This window comes from Xenopus laevis, chromosome 5S, assembly GCF_017654675.1.
Source record: "Xenopus laevis strain J_2021 chromosome 5S, Xenopus_laevis_v10.1, whole genome shotgun sequence".
Taxonomy (NCBI): Eukaryota; Metazoa; Chordata; class Amphibia; order Anura; family Pipidae; genus Xenopus; species Xenopus laevis.
This window is the reverse complement of record NC_054380.1, coordinates 117,475,375-117,496,793: the sequence shown is the minus strand read 5'-3', so window position 1 is coordinate 117,496,793 and position 21,419 is coordinate 117,475,375. Positions and strand designations below refer to the sequence as shown.

The following is a 21,419-nucleotide window of genomic DNA, read 5'->3' as shown; positions in this document are numbered from 1 at the left end:
AGTCCAGCGCCGTGGTTCAGCATTGCAAAGCTAGTGTCAGCATGAGTGTTAGTGACAAAACATCCATGGTGAGGACCCAGTAGGCCAGACACAGGCTGCCCATTATCCAGAAAGCTCAGAATTACAGGATTCCAGGACTCCATTTTATCCATATAATCCACATTTAAAAAAAATATTTCTCTGTAATAATAATATAAGATATATTTAGTCTTTATAGGAAGCAAAACTAACCTATTGGGTTTATTTAATGTTTAAATTATTTACTAGTAGTAGGATATGAAGATCCAAATTATGGAAAGATCTGTTATCTGTAAAACCCAAGGTCCCAAGCATTCTGGGTAAGAGGTCCCATGCTTGTATTATATGTGTATCAATTGTTCTACTTTCACTTTTCATATGGAAATCAACATCCTTTTTGCTGAAAAGCTTTATCTAAGCATCACGGCTATCCTTGGGACAACACTGTTTTTATAATGCAGGAGACTTCCATCTAATATTGGATTTCATCTCTGCGTCTTGTGATGCATCTGGGTGGACAGAAGCAAATAACTAGACACAAGGCCAATTTATCACTTGCAGTTTCCCCAGCAGCCATATAAGCATTACATATTGCTTCATTAAGCGGAGTACAGGTTCCCTTGCCCTTAGCATAGTTTACTTATCTGCTTCTTCCATTGAACAGTTCATTAACCCCATGTTAATTCCTCCAAGCAAAATTTAACTACATCCCACCTTCAGCTGTCCGTTTCAAACTGCTTTGATTTGTGATGCCTGGGAATTGCTTTTTTTTTTAATTTAAAGAGACAAGTTAATAAGACGTGTTTTTGGTGGGCAAGCAAGAGCTTCTCTATTTGCATGATACGTTTCTAATTTAACCTCACAGTAGGAGACCAGACTCTGCCATGCTTGGGGTGCCAGGGAGAAGGTCAAACACAGAATTGCTTGTCGATATGCTGAAATATTTATTTGTTGTTTTTTTTAAATGGCACTGCAATCAGAAAATATTGCTACAAATATGGGCTCACCATTCTTTACCTGGCGTCATGCATGAATGTATGAACGCCATTTCATTTAGAGGTATATTTTACTTTTATTTTCTCAACCATGTTACCTCTCTTTTTTTCTCAAAACTGTACCAGCTATGTGTCAGGTACACACAAGGTCATTTGATTATGCTTTCCCAAGTCCTGGCACACTTAAAGGAGAAAAAAAGGTTAAAAGTGAGAAAGCTTTGTCAGAAAGGTCTATATAAATACACCAGTAAACCCTCAAAGTAAGTTATCTGTCAAAAGAAACACAATATTTCTTTTCTTCTATTGTGTACACATGGGCTTCTGTATCAGACTTCCTTTTTTTAGCTTAAACCTCCAGGGCTAGGGCTTGAGCATGCTCAGTTTGCTCCTCTCTCCCCTCATTTTCCCCCTCCTCCCCTCACTGCTATATTCTGAGCCCAGAACTATGAGTAAGAAAGGAGAGACTCAGGCAGGAAGTGATGTCACACCAAGCTTATATGGCAACTGCTGTCCTAAACAAACAAAGAGAGTTTTTAGAGCTGTTTACTCAGATATGTTAAAGCATTCTGCAGAATAAATATAATATTATAGCTTGCACTATTTTGGTTATTCTATTGGCAATAAACTGCCTCTGTAGCTTTCCTTCTCCTTTAAAGGTTAGAACTAAGTAAGCCTTATCAGAAAGGTCCTCCTAAATAAACCAGTAAACCCTCAAAGTAGTGCTGCTCTGAGTCCTCTGTCAAAAAAAACACTGCATTTCTTTCCTTTTATTGTGTACACATGGGCTTCTGTATCAGACTTCCTGCCTTCAGCTGAAACCTCTTTGCCCCTGGTGTGAGCATGCTCAGTTTGCTCCTCTTCCCCTCCCCTCCCTTCTCTGCTGTAGTCTGAGCCCAGAGCTATGAGTGAGCAGGGAGAGATTCAGACAGGAAGTGATGTCACACCAAGCTTATATGGCAGCTGCTATCCTAAACAAACAGAGAGCTTCTAGAGCTTTTTACTCAGGTATGGTAAAATATTCTACAGAATAAATATAGCATTCTAGCTTTCACTATTGCAGCTAATCTATTGGCAATAAAACACCTCCTTTCCCTTCTCATTTAATGGTCTCATACATACCCAGATTTGGTAAGGCAGTTCGACTGATTTCAAAGCCCACTGCTAACCATCTACTTAAACACAAAATCTCATCTTCTGATGTTCCAGCATCTTTCTCACCCTTCTTTGTCCCAGTGTCCTTCTTACATCTACTTATATCTGTTAGTTCCAGGCTATTGACTTAAACACACAGTGCAGTGCTTTCATTCAGATGAATGGCCAAATTGCATGATATCTGGTCATATAGATAGATGTAAAGTCACCCTGTGGGCCAGCTGGCTGAATAGATGTATAGTAACTGCATCCAGGCTAAAATTCAAAATAGCCCCAGCATTTTAAACCCCCCACTGGCCAAATAAAAAAAGGACACTGTATATTGGGGGTGTGCCGAATCCACTATTTGGGATTTGTCCGAACAACCGAAACCTTTGTGATAGATTCGGCCGAATATCGAATCCGAATCCTAATTTGAATATGCAAATTAGGGGCGGGAAAGAAAAACATGGAAAACATTTTTTTTACTTCTGTGTTTTGTGACAAAAAGGCATATGATTTCCCTCCCCCCCTAATTTACATATACAAATTAGGCATTGGTTTGGCCAAATCCGAATCCTGCTGAAGAAGGATGAATCCTGGCTGTATCCCGAAACTAATCCTGGATTTGGTACATTCTACTGTATATGGCATCTTACAACAGTCCAGGAGTGAGATCAACCTTGAGAAAGATCAGATCTCCCAAACAGCCTGTTCTCCACAAGGCATTACGCCCCTTATAGACAAGTGAGGTTTTAATAAATACAATAGATGGTGAAATCACCTAAAATATATTCCTTAACCTGTCATAAGGCCTCCAAACACAGTGCATGTTTTAAACAATCTTGTGCGATGATTGATCCAAACATAATTCCACTGTGTAACATAACCACCACTGTTTGTGGGTTTAGAGGTTTAGGTTTGAGCCAGTGCCTTACTAGCTACTAAAAGTCTAATAGAGGAGAGTCCCTACACACCATCGGGTTTTCACACCATCGAAACTGAATTCTCCCAGACAGAAGTAGTGTGTAGCAGGTGTAAACATTCTGTCCTGGTGACTTATGCGGGGGTGGGGCTAAGTGTATTGATATAAAAATAAGAAACAGGTCCAACTTTTTGGAAGCTCTAAAAAGGTTTAGATTTTTCTGTGGGATTTAGTAATTGTATTTACACCACCAAGAAGGTGCTTTTATTTTATGGTTAGATACTAGAGGTGGTGGGTGTCCAGTGGTGTAACTAAGGTGTGTATCAGTATACCCAAAAGAAGCCTTGGACTGGAAGCAAGTATAATCATAACCATTTATCAGGGGCTTCAGTTTTGGACCCTCTTCATTTGGCCATGTTGCCGTGTTCCTTAGGTGTAAATGATAGGTTCAACAAAGATTTAGATTTTTCTGAGGGGCTCAGTAATTCTATTACACCACCAAGAAGGTGCTTCTATGGTTAGATGCTGGAGGTGGTGGGTTGAGCTAGATGAGGATAGTCCAATGGTGTACCTAGGGTTTCTATCCAAAACTGAAACTTAAACTTAGGACTCATTGGAAGCAAATACAAGCATAAACATTTATCAGGGACTTCATTATTGGACCCTCTGTCAGTACCTCAACCTGTGTAAGGGCTTGATCTTCATTGTCCATGTTGCTGTGTTCCTTGGCAGCAGTAATAGGTTGTAATGAAACCCCAAAAATGGCATTAATTATTTACTTAACTTTTTTTTTTTTTACATTCCTTAATCCAAATTTGATATTATTCATGTTATTTGACTGGGAAATATCATGAACATGATCAGTTATCATGAGGATCGGATGCTGCTGCAGGAGAAACCTCTGAGGACTCCACTTGGCCCTGAGCTTTCTGTTACCCAGCATGTTTTTGTGAGGTTAAATCCCACACAGTAGCAATTTCCTTTCATGACAATCAATACTTGATGATGCACTGGTTAATGGGCTCCAAATGATTTTCTCCTTACCTCCCCCATCCCACTCCCTCGCTCGGTATCTTCAGTGTAGATCCTTATATCATCTGATCAGGTTTCCTTATACTCTTTTTTCTATTGTCTCCTTTTTTTCTTAACGTATTGTGCATTCTGTTTTTCATGTAACTTTGCTGGAGTTTTCCCCATGGGCTTTTTACTAAAAGTACTGGGGGAAATTGTATACCCTGTTGTTAATTAACCAAAAACCTCAGTGTTTTATGGATTTGTTTTTCAACATAAAGGATGTTCCTCCTCAGACACCTCTGTGTTTTGATAGCAGAGCCATCAGTCACAAGGAGAGTGTCTTGTTTATACGACACTGACTGCAAAGCAATCACCTTTCTCTCACGGTGAAGCAGTTCATGAAAGGACACCAAGTCTTTGAGGAGAATCCTAATGACCTCTACTAGTCTGGAATTAATTGCTTGTGGGTACCTCGGCCACGAGGACAAGCCAATTCTCGCTCAGTAAAGAACAGACTGTTGGGATTCGTATCCCACATTCAAATTGTGTATTTACCATATTCCGTTATTAAGATTTTAGATCATGTAATCCCTTATTTCACTAAAGGTGTAGGTATTTTGGAACATTAGACATGAGATGATTATTTATGTCTTATAGCAAAGCTAAATCAGTTCTGTTAAACATATGCCATTGCATCTGTCACCTTTTTTGTAACAAGTTATGCTATAATCTGTCACAGTCTTTCCAATAATCTTGTCTCTTTAACTTTTTAAGGCAGAAATGACAATCTTGCTATATTCACTTATTCCTATACAGAACCATATGAGGTCCTGGATGAAGTCAGTTGTAATAGTCCTATAACAGGGATGTGGACATTAAAAGTACTGTTTATTTTAATTAGATATAAAGGTGTTGCACTGCTGGTAACACAATCTGCAGCTCAAATTGTATTACACTGTAGCTGATGGTATGGGACAACCTCAAGGCATTCCATTATGGAATGGACAGGTATGCTTCCTCCATATAGGATCCGGGTTTATATTTGTGGGTGGTATCTCTAGGGATAATATCCGGATGCAAACGTACACCCTGGCCCTCCACAACAAGTGAAACCCTGGTGCTCAGAAACCTGTCAACAATGTACTGCAAAGAAGTTCACTGGCACACAGGTAATGCTGATAAAGAGGTTGACCCCGAAACGTTGCATGGTGCATTAAATACATTTAAAGCAAGGGTTTCACCCTGCCAGCATTACCTGTGTGCCAGTGAACTTCTTTGCATTTCTAGGGATAAGCCACACTATCACATTCAAAAATCCTAACAGAAGATCTCTATGGGCCTCACTATCTAATAAATGTCCCATTGTAGACTCACTTCAATCCTCCTGGAACAGAGGAGTGCCTTTTAAATATTTAAGGTTTATTGACTCTATCACATCTCCATCTGACTGTGGCAACTTAAATGTCACTCTTTGGGTTAGTTTGGCACAGTTAATGCTTTCTTTGTGACTCCCTACGCCTCTGAGAGGGACCCCCTGCAGCTTCCTTCAACTGGGCTTCCTCATGGGCTTAAAGGAGAACTAAAGCTTAACTAAAGAAGTAGGATAGAAATGTTGTACAATATGTTCTGTACCAGCCCAAGGCAACCACAGCCCTTTAGCAGTAAAGATCTGTGTCTCCAAAGATGCCCCAGTAGCTGCCCATCTTCTTTTCTGCTGATTCACTGCACATGCTCTGTGCTGCTGTCACTTACTGAGCTTAGGGACCCACTCACAATATAGAATAGAAATGTCAAAATATAAGGCTGATTAGTAATTAATACAGATAATTACTACATGGCAGCACAGAAACCAGTGTGATTAGCATCAGAATTTAATAATCAGCCCTGTAGCATCAGCTTATATTACAGACAAACCTAATTTTCTGCTGGATAATTAGTGACGACCCCTAAGCTTAGCTTCTCAACAGCTGCTCAGAGCCCACTGAGCATGTGAGTGTCACAGACACTTTCCAAGATGGTGACCCCCTGTGACAAGTTTGAAGTCCTGGATTATTGCTGCCATTGACAAGCTGAAACTTTAGGTCGGTGCAGTAAGTGCAGTATATAAAATATGGCATTTTTAGTAATGTTTATTTTAGGGTTTAATTCTCCTGTAAATATTCATTCCATGCACCCCTGAGTAAAACTACTTGGTACCATTATACCCCAAGTGGCCTTCTGCAGCTTTCTGGCCTTTTTTTACACCAGATGTTTTGTGGCAGGTCCTATATTCTTTAAAAAACTATAAATTATTAAATAGAAAGTTTTTGGATTCTTAGAAATAATGTAAAATACTGAAATCACAATTACCTGCTGTAGTGTTCTACGAATATCATAACAGAATATGGGGAATGACCCCTTAATCTTTTATACAGTGCCGTTCATTATCTAAAGCTGGCCATAGACGCAAAGATATGTTTTTCGGCCCGTGTGGAGAGTCCCGACAATTTTTGTCCGGTGGAGATCGGTTGTTTGGTTGATAGGACAGGTTAAAAGATTTCTGTCGGCTGCCGGTAATATCTCTGCATGTATTGCCGATCGTACGATTTTCAGTGGGAGACTGTCACTAGCTTTGGTCGGACATAACTTTCGTACGATTGCTGTCAGGGGCAGAACATCGGCTGATCTGTTCTTTTCTACTTTATTTGATCGGAATGGTTAGTGGCAGGTCGGGAGATGGGAAAGTACGATTGTACGTTGATTCGTAAGATCGGATCTTTGCGTCTGTGGCCAGCTTAATCTGAGGGGAAGTCCTATATTTTGGCAGCCAGTTTTCGATGTTATTCCAGAGGAAATGTGTGCTAATTCTTTCATTTATAAACCTTTACTTGGCCACGGATCATTAGGTATCCTGAGATCCAGTATCTAGAATCACTGAAAGTACATGCATCGATGATATAATTTGCGCAAATTTTGACACTTCTATGGTGGCCTGCTGGTACAGACCAATAGCAAGGTACTATGGAATTGTGCGTTGGATTGTAACAAATTTTTTTGGAATGATATACAGGTATGGGTTCTGTTATCCGGAAACCCATTATCCAGAAAGCTGTCTCCCATAGACTCCATTTTACTTTAATAATCCACATTTTTAAAAATGATTTCCCTTTTCTCTGTAATAATATACTTATACTTGATCCCAACTAAGATATAATTAATTCTTATTTGTTCAAAAAAAGTATCTCATAGCCCACACACAGTAAATTTAATCTCAATTGAATTTTATTCGTTTAAAGTCTCCTAAATTTATTTTAAATTTTTTTTTTATCATAGATACATTAATGCCTTAATAAATCACAGAAAGTTTTAACCATTTCATATTAGTTTTTGATGAATCAATATTAAATAAATTAATTAATTTCACGGACTGGCAAAAGAGCAACTGTCACCCTTCCTTAAGAAAGAAACAAACAGTTGCTCTTTTGCCAGTCCATGAAATTAATTAACTTATTTATATTGATTCATCAAAAACTAACATGAAATGGTTAAAACTATTTGTAATTTATTAATGTATCTATGATGATTTTTTTTTTGTTTGAAAATGAATTTAGGAGACTTTAAGCAAATAAAATTGAATTAAATCGAGATGAAATCTACTGTGTGTGGGCTATGAGATACTTTTCTTTGAACAAATGGTTATGTTTATGTATTAATTTCACGCACCGCTTGAAATTTCAGGCAAAGCAGTGTGCAGCCATTTATAATTAAATTACCGATAATATAATTAATTATTATTGGAAGCAAAACCAGCCCATTGGATTTATTTAATGTTTACATGATTTTCTAGTAGACTTAAGGTATGAAGATCCAAATTATGGAAAGATCCGTTATCCTGCAAACCCCAGGTCCCAAGCATTCTGGATAATAGGTCCCATACCTGTATTATACCATAGCTGTTCCATAAACAATATATATATATATATATATATATATATATATATATATATATATATATATATATATATATATATATATATATATATATATATATATATATATATAGAATATGATATAAAATATATTAAAAAATATGAAAATTTTTCAAGAATACAAATATGGAATGATCATGTGAAAACATGCTTGCTTTGAGCAGTAACAGGGGCATAACTATAGAGAAGCAGCGGGTGGGCCAGGAGGCATAGGGGCAGGTCCGGACTGAGAATTAAAATAGGCCCTGGCATTTCAGGTACACAGAGGCCCAATCAACCCACACAGAGGCCCAAAGAGCCACCACCAGCCCATTAAATAGTGACTTTCTATGGCACCTTACAGCAGCCCCTCTGGCATTTGCCAGAACCCACAGATTGCCAGTCTGGGCCTGCATAGGGGGCCCCATGAGGCCCAAATAAAGAGCAACTTCAGCATATATTGGTAAAGCAGGACAACCCCTGGATATGTTGGGGGCCCTAAAATTAATTTGCTGTTGGGCCCAGTAACATCTAGTTACAACACTGCCTACCTATCAATATCCAGCCCCTTTATATATATAATATATAATATCCAGGGCGAGTCTTTGGTTGTCAGTGTATCCTGCATCCAAATTATCTGAATTTTAGATCTCTCACTAGTTAAATTTACTTTGATTCTGCAATACTTAAACAACTGGTCATTATAGCTAATTATCCTATCCATATACTCAGTGACATGTCCCGTTAGACAATCCCTGTTCATTTGTTCATTATTTGATTACTTATGGTTATCGATATAAACTAGTAAGCGATAGAACTTCATATTAGTATCCCTTAATATAGTAGACATATCTACAAATAAAAATAATACGTTAAGTTTATTAGTTAAAAGGACACAAATGCGCTGCATATATCCTTAAGGGATGGATGCGACCCTTGGAAAATTAGCAGGGAGGATCTTGGTCCCCCAGTTTCTATTAGGCTCTGCTCCATTTAGGAAAATACAAAAATAAAGTTGTAGTGTGATTGGTCCTATAGATTAAGCAAATATTTCATAAGAATGTTTTAATGTATAATTACAGCTATTAACCAATTCTTTATACATTAAAGTTCAGACCTGGTCCATTTATCTGTTTTTATCTTGTGATGTAAAATTTTACTGTTATTAATAAGATATGTCATATTTATGACTGTATGTTCTATTTTAAAAAAAAAAAAATTTCAATAAAAAATATTGAAACCAATATCCAGCCCCTTTAAGAAACCCACACACACCTATTTTGCATTAAAGAAGCAGAACCCAATTTATGCACAATACGTTAAAACTGTAAACACACAGTACTTAACCATAAGTATGTTAACAGCTATAAATTAAAACATTGCCAAATTAAAACAATGCCAGCCTGTTAACAAGAGAATGGCTGAAGGCTGCCCATTCCTGCCACATTATCAATTAATTGAGGTTAGACATCCCTTTCGGAGCCGTATCCTTTCATGAGTCCCATCCCTACCAGACTGCCCAGGGCTGATACGGGTACTCCTACAATACCTGACACTGTATCCCTATGTAATTTAATGTAGGGTTGGAGCTGCCCAGGTAACATGTCAGCCGTTCGTTTCCTATTGCATGATTTAAACTTAAACACAGATTCCATCCACTGCCACCAGTTAGCTTCCTACTATGTTTCCCATAATCTCAGGACCGGAATGCGGGTCTTATCTAACTGTGTCCTGGCCCTGTTCCCTCCATCATCACTGGCTTGTGTAGTCCCTGGGGGAGAGCAGACATTTCTATTTGGCTTCTATTGAAGGGCATCGTTGGTATTAAGTTTCCTGTATATCCCATAATTTTGTCCTCCTCCCCAATTCTCAGAAACAACATTGTACCAACAAAGAAAATAGCTTGTCCCTTGCGTTGCCCATGCCTTTTCAAGTGTCCTGTGTATTGGACTAAAACTGTAATAAAAATAATGCATTTTCCAAATGCTGAGTCACATAATGATCTGGTTTTGTTTTCAGTGGTCGTTTATTTCATTATTTAACTGTGCAATCAGAGAGTTCCATGCTTTAGTGGCTTGTACAGGATTCATTGCTAATAATAACAATTCTTACTTCCTCATAACAGTGTTTTACTGATTGCTTCTTTATGTACTTGTAACCCAAGCAGCACCAGGATAATATTATAGCAACACATTTAGGAGATGTAGGACATAATTACTGTTTTCACGCTTTTCACCAGCAGTGTCAATATCTATAATATACCTGCTAACCTCTGTCTAATGACTTGGCAAGATCTGAAATACATTTCCCTGTAATCCCTTTCTGGGGTCATTTTTAGGTACTTTATATTTGAATATTCCCAGTGTTATCCTAAAGTTATATCCCCAGATAGTTATCTCCAGAGCCATTCATTTCTAGGTGTAATTAGAGTGGGATTAGTCAAATACTCTGAAAGCCCATTGGGATTAAATTTCGTTTTTCTTTTAAATATTTTATCAATTATTTGCCTTCTGACTCCAGTATTCAAATGGGTGTTACTGCCCCCATCTAACAAACAAATGTTCTGTAAGGCTACACATTTAGGGGCTGATTTATCAAGGGTCGAATAGTCAATTCGAATTAGAATTTTCAAGTATTAAAAATTTACATATTCGAATTTTAATCCTCCTGTTCGAATGTAAATTAAAATGTGAGATTTATCATACCTCGACCATGGAAAGAGTTCTAATTCCAATATTCAAAAAATTCCCTTTGAGAAAGCTGAAACGTCGGGGTGATTCTCTTTCTGGGGTAAGGGTATATGCTTCCTTTTTCTGATTTGCTATTTGTGACCATATATATGTGGTATGTATATCTAAATTGTATGTTTTTGCTGGCATTGTTTGCCCTATTTTGTGACCAAACTAACTTTCTGTGATTTTCTTTTTAACAAAATATATGCTCTTTTTTCAAATGCCACTTGGTCTATTTATTTGGTGTGCAGGCCCTATATATGTAATTTAGTTCATTATCTGGCCTTGTATGAGGGTTGTTTTGGGGTTTATTGCACCCAAAGATAATTATAAACTAAATTTATTGTAAAAATTGTACATTAGAGTGCCCTCCATTGATGAATATTTTCTGATTCTAATATTCGCCACCTAAAACTTGTGTACAAGTCAATGGCAGAGGTTCGCTGATCAATTTGGTGATAGTAATAGCCTTCCTGACATTTAAGGTTTTTTTTGGGAGAAAAATTTGATTCGCACGAATCGGATATGATTCGAATTTTCGGGTCGGAACCATTCAGTTGAATATTAGCCATTCCAATTTCTTCTTAAATAACCTCCCAGTCGAATTGTGAGTATATTCGAATTTAAAAATATTAACATGAACTTGAAATTTGACCTTTGATAACGGGCCGCTTACAGTATTGTTATTGCTACTTTTTCTTACTCATCTTTCCAGGCTCTTATTCAAATCAATGCATGGTTGCTAGGATAATTTGCACCATAGCTACCAAAGAGCTGAAATTGCAAACCGGAAAGCTGCTGAACAAAAACGATAACTTAAAAAACCCAAAATAATACAAAATTAAAACTAAATTGTATCAGAATATCAATCACTTCATCATACTAGAAGTAAATTTGAAGGTAAACAACGCCTTGAAACAACAAAAATTCCCACTGTGAAAATAGATGAGCATCTGTTACAATTAGCCAATTTACATGCAGATCAGACAATGAAAACAGTTCTAATCCAGTGTCCTCCATCAAGTTTAAAAACAATTTAGCTGTGATGTTGTTGATGCCTTCTGTACTCACTCCTTTATGTTTTGAATGTGTACAAAAGAAAAAAATGAAATCTGGCAGAGGGAATCATGTGATGCAAGTGTGCCAGTGATTGTGTAAATTAATTAGCCAATTAAATTAATAATTACAATTAATAATGAATCTCTGATCCACCTCAGCCACATCCAGGTATGACTAGAGATGCCCAAGTCCAAGCAGAAAAAGACTGTTTCTCAAACAGATTTATTCAACACACACACACAACAGTTTAGGGATTTTTCCTTTTTTATTGCAAGCCATTCCATTGAGTATATGGGGGGGGGGGAGTATTTGTACTGACTGTCTATTAATTCTAACATTTCTCTGTTCTGCAGTTGGGAAGACATCTCTCATAACAAGGTTTATGTATGACAGTTTTGACAACACATACCAAGTAAGTACCTTTGTACCATGCAGAGTAAATACTTATGTGATGGCCATTTTTCCTCAGAAAGCATGTAGTATGACTGAGTATCACTCAGTGACATCACACTCCTCCAGTGACATCACATTGGCTGCATGTTAGAGAAATAGAACCATAAGGAACGTTGCGGCCAGCCATAATTGCACATTCACCCCTAATATTTCCATTGGGCAAATACAAGATAAAATGAAAAAACAACAACAATATAATGACAATTTAAGAAGTTAGAAATAAAAAAATGCAGAATATATTAATGCAAACATTCATCCGGACTGCAGAGGCAAAATGAAAGGCAGCGAGGAACGACTAATGCACTCTAATTCATTTCAAGTGGCTTATTATATTAGAACAGGTTAGTAGTCACACAGCCAGAATTCTCACTGCCCTCTGAATAAAATGATGGTGTAAATCTAGTGCTGCAATCTCTAACCCGTTCTAATGTAATTATTCCATGCAGCTACTGAGCATACTAGGGTCACTCTTCATTGACCTGGGGGAGGTTTCCATCTGTGTATTATTGTATATTGCTGCTTTGGGACAAGTCAATCAATTGCACTGTTATTTGACTGCACGTATACTTGTGGGAATATTATTTTCTCTGTCCCCTCCACCAAATAGTCAGAAAAATAGGAGGACATGACTTCTTCCTTCTCTGTATATTTGCATCTATATCAAATAGTGGAGGCTCCTATTCCCAGTTGAGGAATCAATTTCTTTTCTAGTAAAATTGCTGGAGTCAATGGAGTTCATCCTGAAGGCAACTTGGGGTGAAAAGAGGTGTTTAAAAAATTTCTGTTTATCCTGAAGGCCCAGCCTGATAGTCAGTTAGGGTGAGATTATGCTAAATACCTATTTGCTTCCCTAAATATTCGGGGGGTTCCTGTCCAAAGGTTGGGTTCCAAGAGGGCTTAAACCAAAAATTACCATTGCTTTAGCGGGACTGAATAGAAAACCCAGAAAGATGCAGACTTGTTAGGAAGAGAGCATGTTTGGGGCAAAGTTAGGTTGTAGCTGTGGGTGTGATCTGGCTTTATTAGGGGCATGACTTTGAATTAGGAGGTGTTGGAAGGCGTAAATGGAAAATCTAAACAACATATATACTATGCATTGAGAAAATGCATAAATGCACAGAAGGTTTGGGTTATGTACACACTAAGCTGATTTCTTCACTGTTTTTTTAATGGAATTAGGTAGGATACTTTGTGCCAATGAATAATGTAAATTTACCCTTTATGTTGAATTGTGGTTTAAAAGGAGGATGTAACTGTGTGATTCTTTTACACAGCTGTCTGATGCACCCCCCCCCCCATTTTGTTTGTTTTAAGCAGCTGATTTTAAAAGAAGATATACATTTGTTTAGATTACCTTCCTTTAGATTATGCCTGCTCACAATATGCATATTTTATGAGCTTTTTTGTAAGACAATCTTTGCTGCTCTCTGTCCCCCATTCACATTTTTAGCTGAGTGTACAGGATTAATACTGTAAATGGATATAGTCATATGAAAAAGTTTGGGAACCCCTCTCAGCCTGCATAATAATTTACTCCACTTTCAACAAAAAAGATAACAGTGGTATGTCTTTTATTTCCCAGGAACATCTGAGTACTGGGGTGTTTTCTCAACAAAGATTTTTAGTGACGCTGTATTCAGTTGTATGGAATTAAATCAAATGTTAAAAACTGGATGTGCAAAAATCCGGGTACCCTTGTAATTTTGCATGTAACTGCTCAATACTGATTACTGGCTACACCAAATTGGTTGGATTAGCTCACTAAGCCTTGAACTTCATAGGCAGGTGTGTTCAATCATGAGAAAAGGTATTTAAGGTGGCCAATTGCAAGTTGTGCTTCTGTTTGACTCTCCTCTGAAGAGCGACCGCATGGGATCCTCAAAGCAACTCTTAAAAGATCTGAAAACAAAGATTGTTCCGTATCATGGTTTAGGGGAAGGCTACGATAAGTTATTTCAGAGGTTTAAACTGTCAGTTTCAACTGTAAGGAATGTAATCAGGAAATGGAAGGCCACAGGCACAGTTGCTGTAAAACCCAGGTCTGGCAGGCCAAGAAAAATACATGAGCGGCATATGCGGAGGATTGTGAGAATGGTTACAGACAACCCAAAGATCCCCTCCAAAGACATCTTGCTGCAGATGATGTATCTGTACATTGTTCTACAATTCAGCGCAGTTTGCACAAAGAACATCTGTATGGCAGGGTGATGAGGAAGAAGCACTTTCTGTACTCACGCCACAAACAGTCGCTTGTTGTATGTAAAAGCTCATTTAGACAAGCCACAGTCATTTTGGAACAAAGTACTTTGGACTGATGAGACAAAAATTGAGTTATTTGGTCATAACAAAAAGCACTTTGCATGGCGGAAGAAGAACACTGCATTCCAAGAAAAACACCTGCTACCCACTGTCAAATTTGGTGGAGGCTCCATCATGCTATGGGTGTGGCTAGTTCAGGGACTGGGATATGTAACAATTCAAATACACTCACGATACTTTGTACAGCTTGTTAACTTTCAGCCCAGTGTATCTTCCGATCAAATGACCCAGCGTGAAATACCAATAGTAGCAACAGAGATGAAGACATGATGCTGATTTTCAATTGGTGTGCTATGTTAGCCTGTGGAGACCTCCTAGAACCCACAGCCAACATTTGGCTACGTTTTTAGAAGTCGAAGTAAAATCGTTCGATCGATCGATCGAAGGATTTCATCGTACGATCGAGCGATTTTACTTAGACTGAATATGGCCAAATTAGATAAAAAAAAACTTCGACTTTGAATATCGAAGTAATGCAATTCGATGGTCGAATTTCGAATTTTTTACACTTCGAAATTCGACCCTTGATAAATCTGCCCCTTGGAAATCTACAAAGGCATTTATGCAGAGGGAAAAGTACAATATTCTGGAATCGCAGTCACAGTCCCCTGACTTGAATATCATCGAAAATCTATGGGATGATTTGAAGCAGACTGTCCATGCTCGGCAGCCACTAAGTTTAACTGAACTGGAGAGATTTTGTATGGCCAAATGGTCAAAAATACCGCCATCCAGAATCCAGACACTCATCAAAGGCTATAGGAGGCGTCTAGAGGCTTATGTTTGCAAAAGGAGGCTCAACTAAGTATTGATGTAATATCTCTGATGGGGTGCCCAAATTTATGCACCTCTCTAATTTTGTTATGATGCATATTGCATATTGTCTGTTAATCCAATAAACTTTATGTCACTGCTGAAATACTACTGTTTCCATAAGGCATGTTATATATTAAAAGGAAGTTGCTACTGAAAGCTCAGCCAATAATAAACAAAACTCCAAAGAATTAAGAGGGGTTCCCAAACTTTTTCATATGACTGTAGATAGATAGATAGATAGATAGATAGATAGATAGATAGATAGATAGATAGATAGATAGATAGATAGATACTTAGATAGAGAATATACAGATAGCTAAATGGATGGATGGATAGATAATAGGTGATAGATAGACAGATGGGTGACTAGATAGACAGATAGGTAGAGAGAGAGAGAGAGATAAAAGATAGATAGATAGATAGATAGATAGATTAGATAGATAGATAGATAGATAGATAGATAGATAGATAGATAGATAGATAGATAGATAGATAGATTAGATGATAGATAGATAGATAGATAGATAGATAGATAGATAGATAGATAGATAGATAGATAGATAGATAGATAGATAGATGACTAGATAGACAGATAGATAGCGAGAGAGATAAAAGATAGATAGATAGATAGATAGATAGATAGATAGATAGATGATAGATAGATGATAGATAGATAGATAGATAGATACATAGTTACATAGTTAAATTGGGTTGAAAAAAGACAAAGTCCATCAAGTTCAACCCCTCCAAATGAAAACCCAGCATCCATACACACCCCTCCCTACTTTTAATTAAAATTCTATATACCCATACCTATATTAACTATAGAGTTTAGTATCACAATAGCCTTTAATATTATGTCTGTCCAAAAAATCATCCAAGCCATTCTTATAGTCATTAACTGAATCAGCCATCACAACATCACCCGGCAGTGCATTCCACAACCTCACTGTCCTGACTGTGAAGAACCCCCTACGTTGCTTCAAATGAAAGTTCTTTTCTTCTAGTCTAAATGGGAGGCCTCTGGTACGGTGATCCACTTTATGGGTAAAAAGGTCCCCTGCCATTTGTCTATAATGTCCTCTAATGTACTTGTAAAGTGTAATCATGTCCCCTCGCAAGCGCCTTTTTTCCAGAGAAAACAACCCCAACCTTGACAGTCTACCCTCATAATTTAAGTCTTCCGTCCCTCTAACCAATTTAGTTGCACGTCTCTGCACTCTCTCCAGCTCATTTATATCCCTCTTAAGGACTGGAGTCCAAAACTGCACTGCATACTCCAGATGAGGCCTTACCAGGGACCTATAAAGAGGCATAATTATGTTTTCATCCCTTGAGTTAATGCCCTTTTTTATGCAAGACAGAACTTTATTTGCTTTAGTAGTCACAGAATGACACTGCCCAGAATTAGACAACGTGTTATCTACAAAGACCCCTAGATCCTTTTCATTTAAGGAAACTCCCAACACATTGCCATTTAGTGTATAACTTGCATTTATATTATTTTTGCCAAAGTGCATAACCTTGCATTTATCAACATTGAACCTCATTTTCCAGTTTGCTGCCCAGTTTTCCAGTTTAGACAGATCACTTTGCAAAGTGGCAGCATCCTGCATGGAACCTATAGTTCTGCACAATTTAGTATCATCTGCAAAAATAGAAACAGTACTTTCAATGCCCACCTCCAGGTCATTAATAAACAAGTTGAAAAGCAAGGGACCTAGTACAGAGCCCTGCGGTACTCCACTAACAACACTGGTCCAATTAGAAAATGTTCCATTTACCACCACTCTTTGTAGTCTATCTTTTAGCCAGTTCTCTATCCAGGTACAAATACTATGTTCCAGGCCAACATTCCTTAATTTAACCAGTAACCTTTTGTGTGGCACTGTATCAAATGCTTTAGCAAAGTCTAAGTAAATCACATCCACTGCCATCCCAGAATCGAGGTCTCTACTTACATTCTCGTAAAAAGAAATTAAGTTAGTCTGGCAAGATCTATTACGCATAAAACCATGCTGGCACAAACTCATAGTATTATGATTTGCTATGAAGTCCAGTATCTTATCCTTTATTAACCCTTCGAAAAGCTTTCCTAATACTGACGTCAGACTAACTGGCCTATAGTTTTGAGGCTGAGAAGGGGATCCTTTTTTGAATAGAGGCACCACATTAGCAATTCGCCAGTCTCTCGGCACTATGCCAGATCTCAATGAATCCTGAAAAATTAAGTAAAGAGGTTTGGCAATCACAGAACTAAGCTCGCTAATTACCCTGGGATGAATACCATCTGGCCCTGGACCTTTGTTAATCTTAACATGTTCAAGTCTCTTTTGAATTTCTTCATGTGTGAACCATGCATCATTAGTTGTATTACTAGAATTGGGAGTGTTAAGAAGGAAACCTTCACTTACTGGTTCTTCATTTGTGTAGACAGATGAAAAATACGAGTTCAGAATCTGCGCTTTTATTTTGTTTTCATCAACCAAAAAATAAAATAAAATAGATAGATAGATGATAGATAGATAGATAGATAGATAGATAGATAGATAATTACACTTTTCAAATGTTTGAATGTTAGTTGTAAATGTTATTGCTATTGAAAACAGTATCTGCCTGGCTGTGTGTGTTATCTGCAATACTGGTTCTGAATTCTATTTCATGAGTCAGAACCAGAGAAAAGGGATAAATAAATCCAGTGTCATTATCGTGCAAATAACTTAACTATTGAGAATGGGGGCTCCTTAACAAACATAGGCGCTGCACAAGTGAACCAATCAGCAACAAGTTCTGATCAGTCTGTTACAAATTAGAGAATGTAATGGAAGGCTTAATTGGAGGCCATTGGCAACTGCTCTTGTGCAAGTCAGCTCCTGTGTTTGTCACTGGACAGAATATATTCCTTCTCTGCACTGCTTGATGAGTGGTTCTGAATTATGCATGGAAACCCAGTAAGCATTGTATCAATTTTTAATCCAGTCCTGTGATATCACAACTTGTGTTCATGATGATGATGATGAGTGCACTGCTTAAGAGTTCTTAACTGTTACCTGGCCCTGTGGTTTTGGTAATGGCTTTATGATTCCACAGAGGGCCGTGGCGGCATGATCTGTTGGCGATATGGGAATTCCCTAGCTTACCATTTTAATAATGATTTTTTTGCAGGCTACCATTGGAATAGACTTTCTTTCAAAGACAATGTATCTTGAAGATCGGACCGTAAGTTTTACCTTTCTGGTTCTGTTGTTAATATACCTATTTTGTGAGCAATTTATAGTGATACCCTGCCAGATATCATGTCCCATTGCACATGATCACATAGAAAAAAAGGACCCACCCTAAGGAACCTAAACATGTATATTTTTATGAGAATGGTTTATTGAGATGAAGCAGGGTTTTAGCTATGAGCTGTTTTATGCAATATATTTTTATAAATACCTGCATTGTTCGGGGGTATAGTTTTCTCTAAAAATTTCTCTATATGTTTCTTTAATTGGTTTAAATGCATTGAGAGATGTATGGCTTGGATGGAAGCCTTTGGCTAATTATGATTGTGTTAGGCTAGCAAAAGTTTCTACTTTTTCACATCAGCATTTCTATGGTCAGTCTCCTGACACTGATAGGTCAGTGCAGTTCTAATTGGCATGAATGATCTCAGGCTCTGTGTGTGCTTCTGACCTACAGGCCTTACTGGCAAATATGTTGCAATGGCACTAGCCACTAGGGATAAAACATCATGGGGCAATGTCATGACTGGCAATGTGGGGCTGCTGTAAGATGCCATAGATACTATTTATTGGCTGGTGGGGGTTTGTTTGCACCTGTGTAACTGAATTGCCCGGGCCTATTTTGAATAGTTTTACACCTTTGAGCTTATTCATAAATCAAGTGCAAATGAAAATATATGTTTTCCCATAATGCACCCTTCCCCCACAAGTTGCACCCGCTACCCCAATACTAATTCGTTTTTGCTTCTGTATTCCGCTGTGGCATAACTCCTTCCCCACCTTACTGCTGATGTTACCTCCTATCAGTTTAAGGCCAAAGACACACACTTGATAGCTTGCAGCTCTGTGATGTGCTAATTATTTGCAGTGGGAAAGTTAAATACTAAGAATTTTATGAACAGACAGCTACAGATAGAGAAAGGGGAAGGGAGAGCTTGACGGACACATTGGATAAAAGACATATTGTGTGTATGGGGCAAGTTTGAGAAGAACAATACAGAATAGGAAGTCCAGAACAGAAAGCCAATGTTTTAGAAAATTACAGGGTGTGTAATTAATAGAGAATTGTTGTCTTATGCCCCTAAACCTTGTTTGCTGTTTAACATTTGTCTTCCCATGTCCCATCCTCATTCATAAACATCTGCTTCCTCATGTTGTCTTTGTCTGTTGTCTGTCTGTCTCCATCGCTCTATTTACACTGCTCTTGCCCTTTGCCCAGTGTCCCTGCTGTCTGCCTAGTTGATTGCCAATGGCTCACTACCCATTCTGCCTACTGTGACCATAAAACAACTATAATAGAGTTCTAGTGCCTTTGACTGATTCTTCATGCTGCCCTTACCTTTTGTCAGTCGTCAACTTTTCATTCTTGTTTGGTGTCCATGGTCCTCCATTGTGGGTTTCCATTACACTAATCACTGCTGCCTTTTACCCTCTGCCTTTGTCAGCTCTGGAATATTTTGCTGTCCTAATCCTGTTATCCATTGCTCCCTACTGCCTAGGCCTAGACATCACTGCCTCCATTGTCCGTTTATATTGCATCCCTGATGTTGTTGTTTGTTGTTAATAACTATATTGTCTTCTCATGAAACCCATAATTCCCTGTTGTCTTTGGTATTTGCCATGGGGCAAATTCACTAAGGGGCGAAGTGGTTGTCGCTTGCGAAAACTCACCAGAAATCCAATCTGCAAGGACATTGCCAATTTACTAACAGGCATAGATGACAATTCGCTAGCAAAAGAGTACAACGCTAACAGAGTTCTGCGCCCTTTCAGCAGGCACATTTTCGCTCAGGCGAACGATCGTTACTCCGTAAATTCATTAATGTGAGAATATTCCATTATGTTACCCGTTTCACCAAAGTTTCCTTCGCCAGTTTAGACCTGGCGAACTGATAAGATGAAGCTACATCCTCCTCAATCTTATGTCAGTGACATCATATCAGTGACATCATATCTGTATGCCTAAAAAAACGCTGGCATTTTTTTCACATTTTAAAGTGGGATTGTGTTTAAAAGTTGTGACTGTTAAAAATCTTTGTTCTAACATTTTTTTTAACCATTTGAGGGGCATGCCACATTTCTTTTATGGTGGGTTTATGTCTAGGACAATAGAGGATCTCTTTTGTCTTTATTTTGCTTCCTTGGACATGTTATAATAATAAGTGACCACATATATACAACCTATATGTAGCCGCTCTATTCAAAACGAAGTTTCGCTAGGCAGAAATGAACGTTAGAGAATGTTCACTATGACATGCTCACGCTGACAAACTTTGCCAGTGTTCGTCTGCTTAGATGCAACTTTGCATTTTAGTGAATTAGCGTAGTGGTGCCGGATTAGCGCCTGATGAAATAGTGAGAAGTGTGGCGAAGCCTTCGCAGGTGAAAGATCGGCCTTTAGTGAATTTGGCCCCATAACTTGTGCCACTGGCTGCTGTGTATAGTAGACAATGTGCCTTCTCTGCAGGTTATAAGTGTAATAGAAACATACAACTACTATTTTGGAAATGAACAATAGTGCAGGTATGGGACCTGTTATCCAGAATGTTTGAGATATGGAGTTTTCTGGATAAAGGATATTTTCGTAATTTGGATCTCCATACTTTAGGTCTGCTGAAAACCATTTAAACATGAAATAAACCCAATAGAATTGTTTTATCCCCACTAAGGATCAAATACTGTATATGATAGTTTGGATCAAGTACAAGGTACTGATTTACTATTATAAAAATGGAAATCATTTTATTTTCTTAAAATGGGATATGGCCTTTCCCTATTTCAGA

The 21,419-nt window shown here is 38.0% G+C and overlaps 1 protein-coding gene across 1 annotated transcript in view; it reads left to right on the top strand.

Annotated features, from left to right (window-relative positions):
* rab6b.S (RAB6B, member RAS oncogene family S homeolog) overlaps positions 1 to 21,419 on the top strand; it is a 34,049-nt gene that overhangs the window by 2,750 nt on the left and 9,880 nt on the right. The window contains 2 exon segments of the mRNA NM_001092663.1: positions 12,175 to 12,233; positions 18,575 to 18,628. Of these exon segments, the coding sequence (NP_001086132.1) occupies positions 12,175 to 12,233; positions 18,575 to 18,628 (113 nt within the window).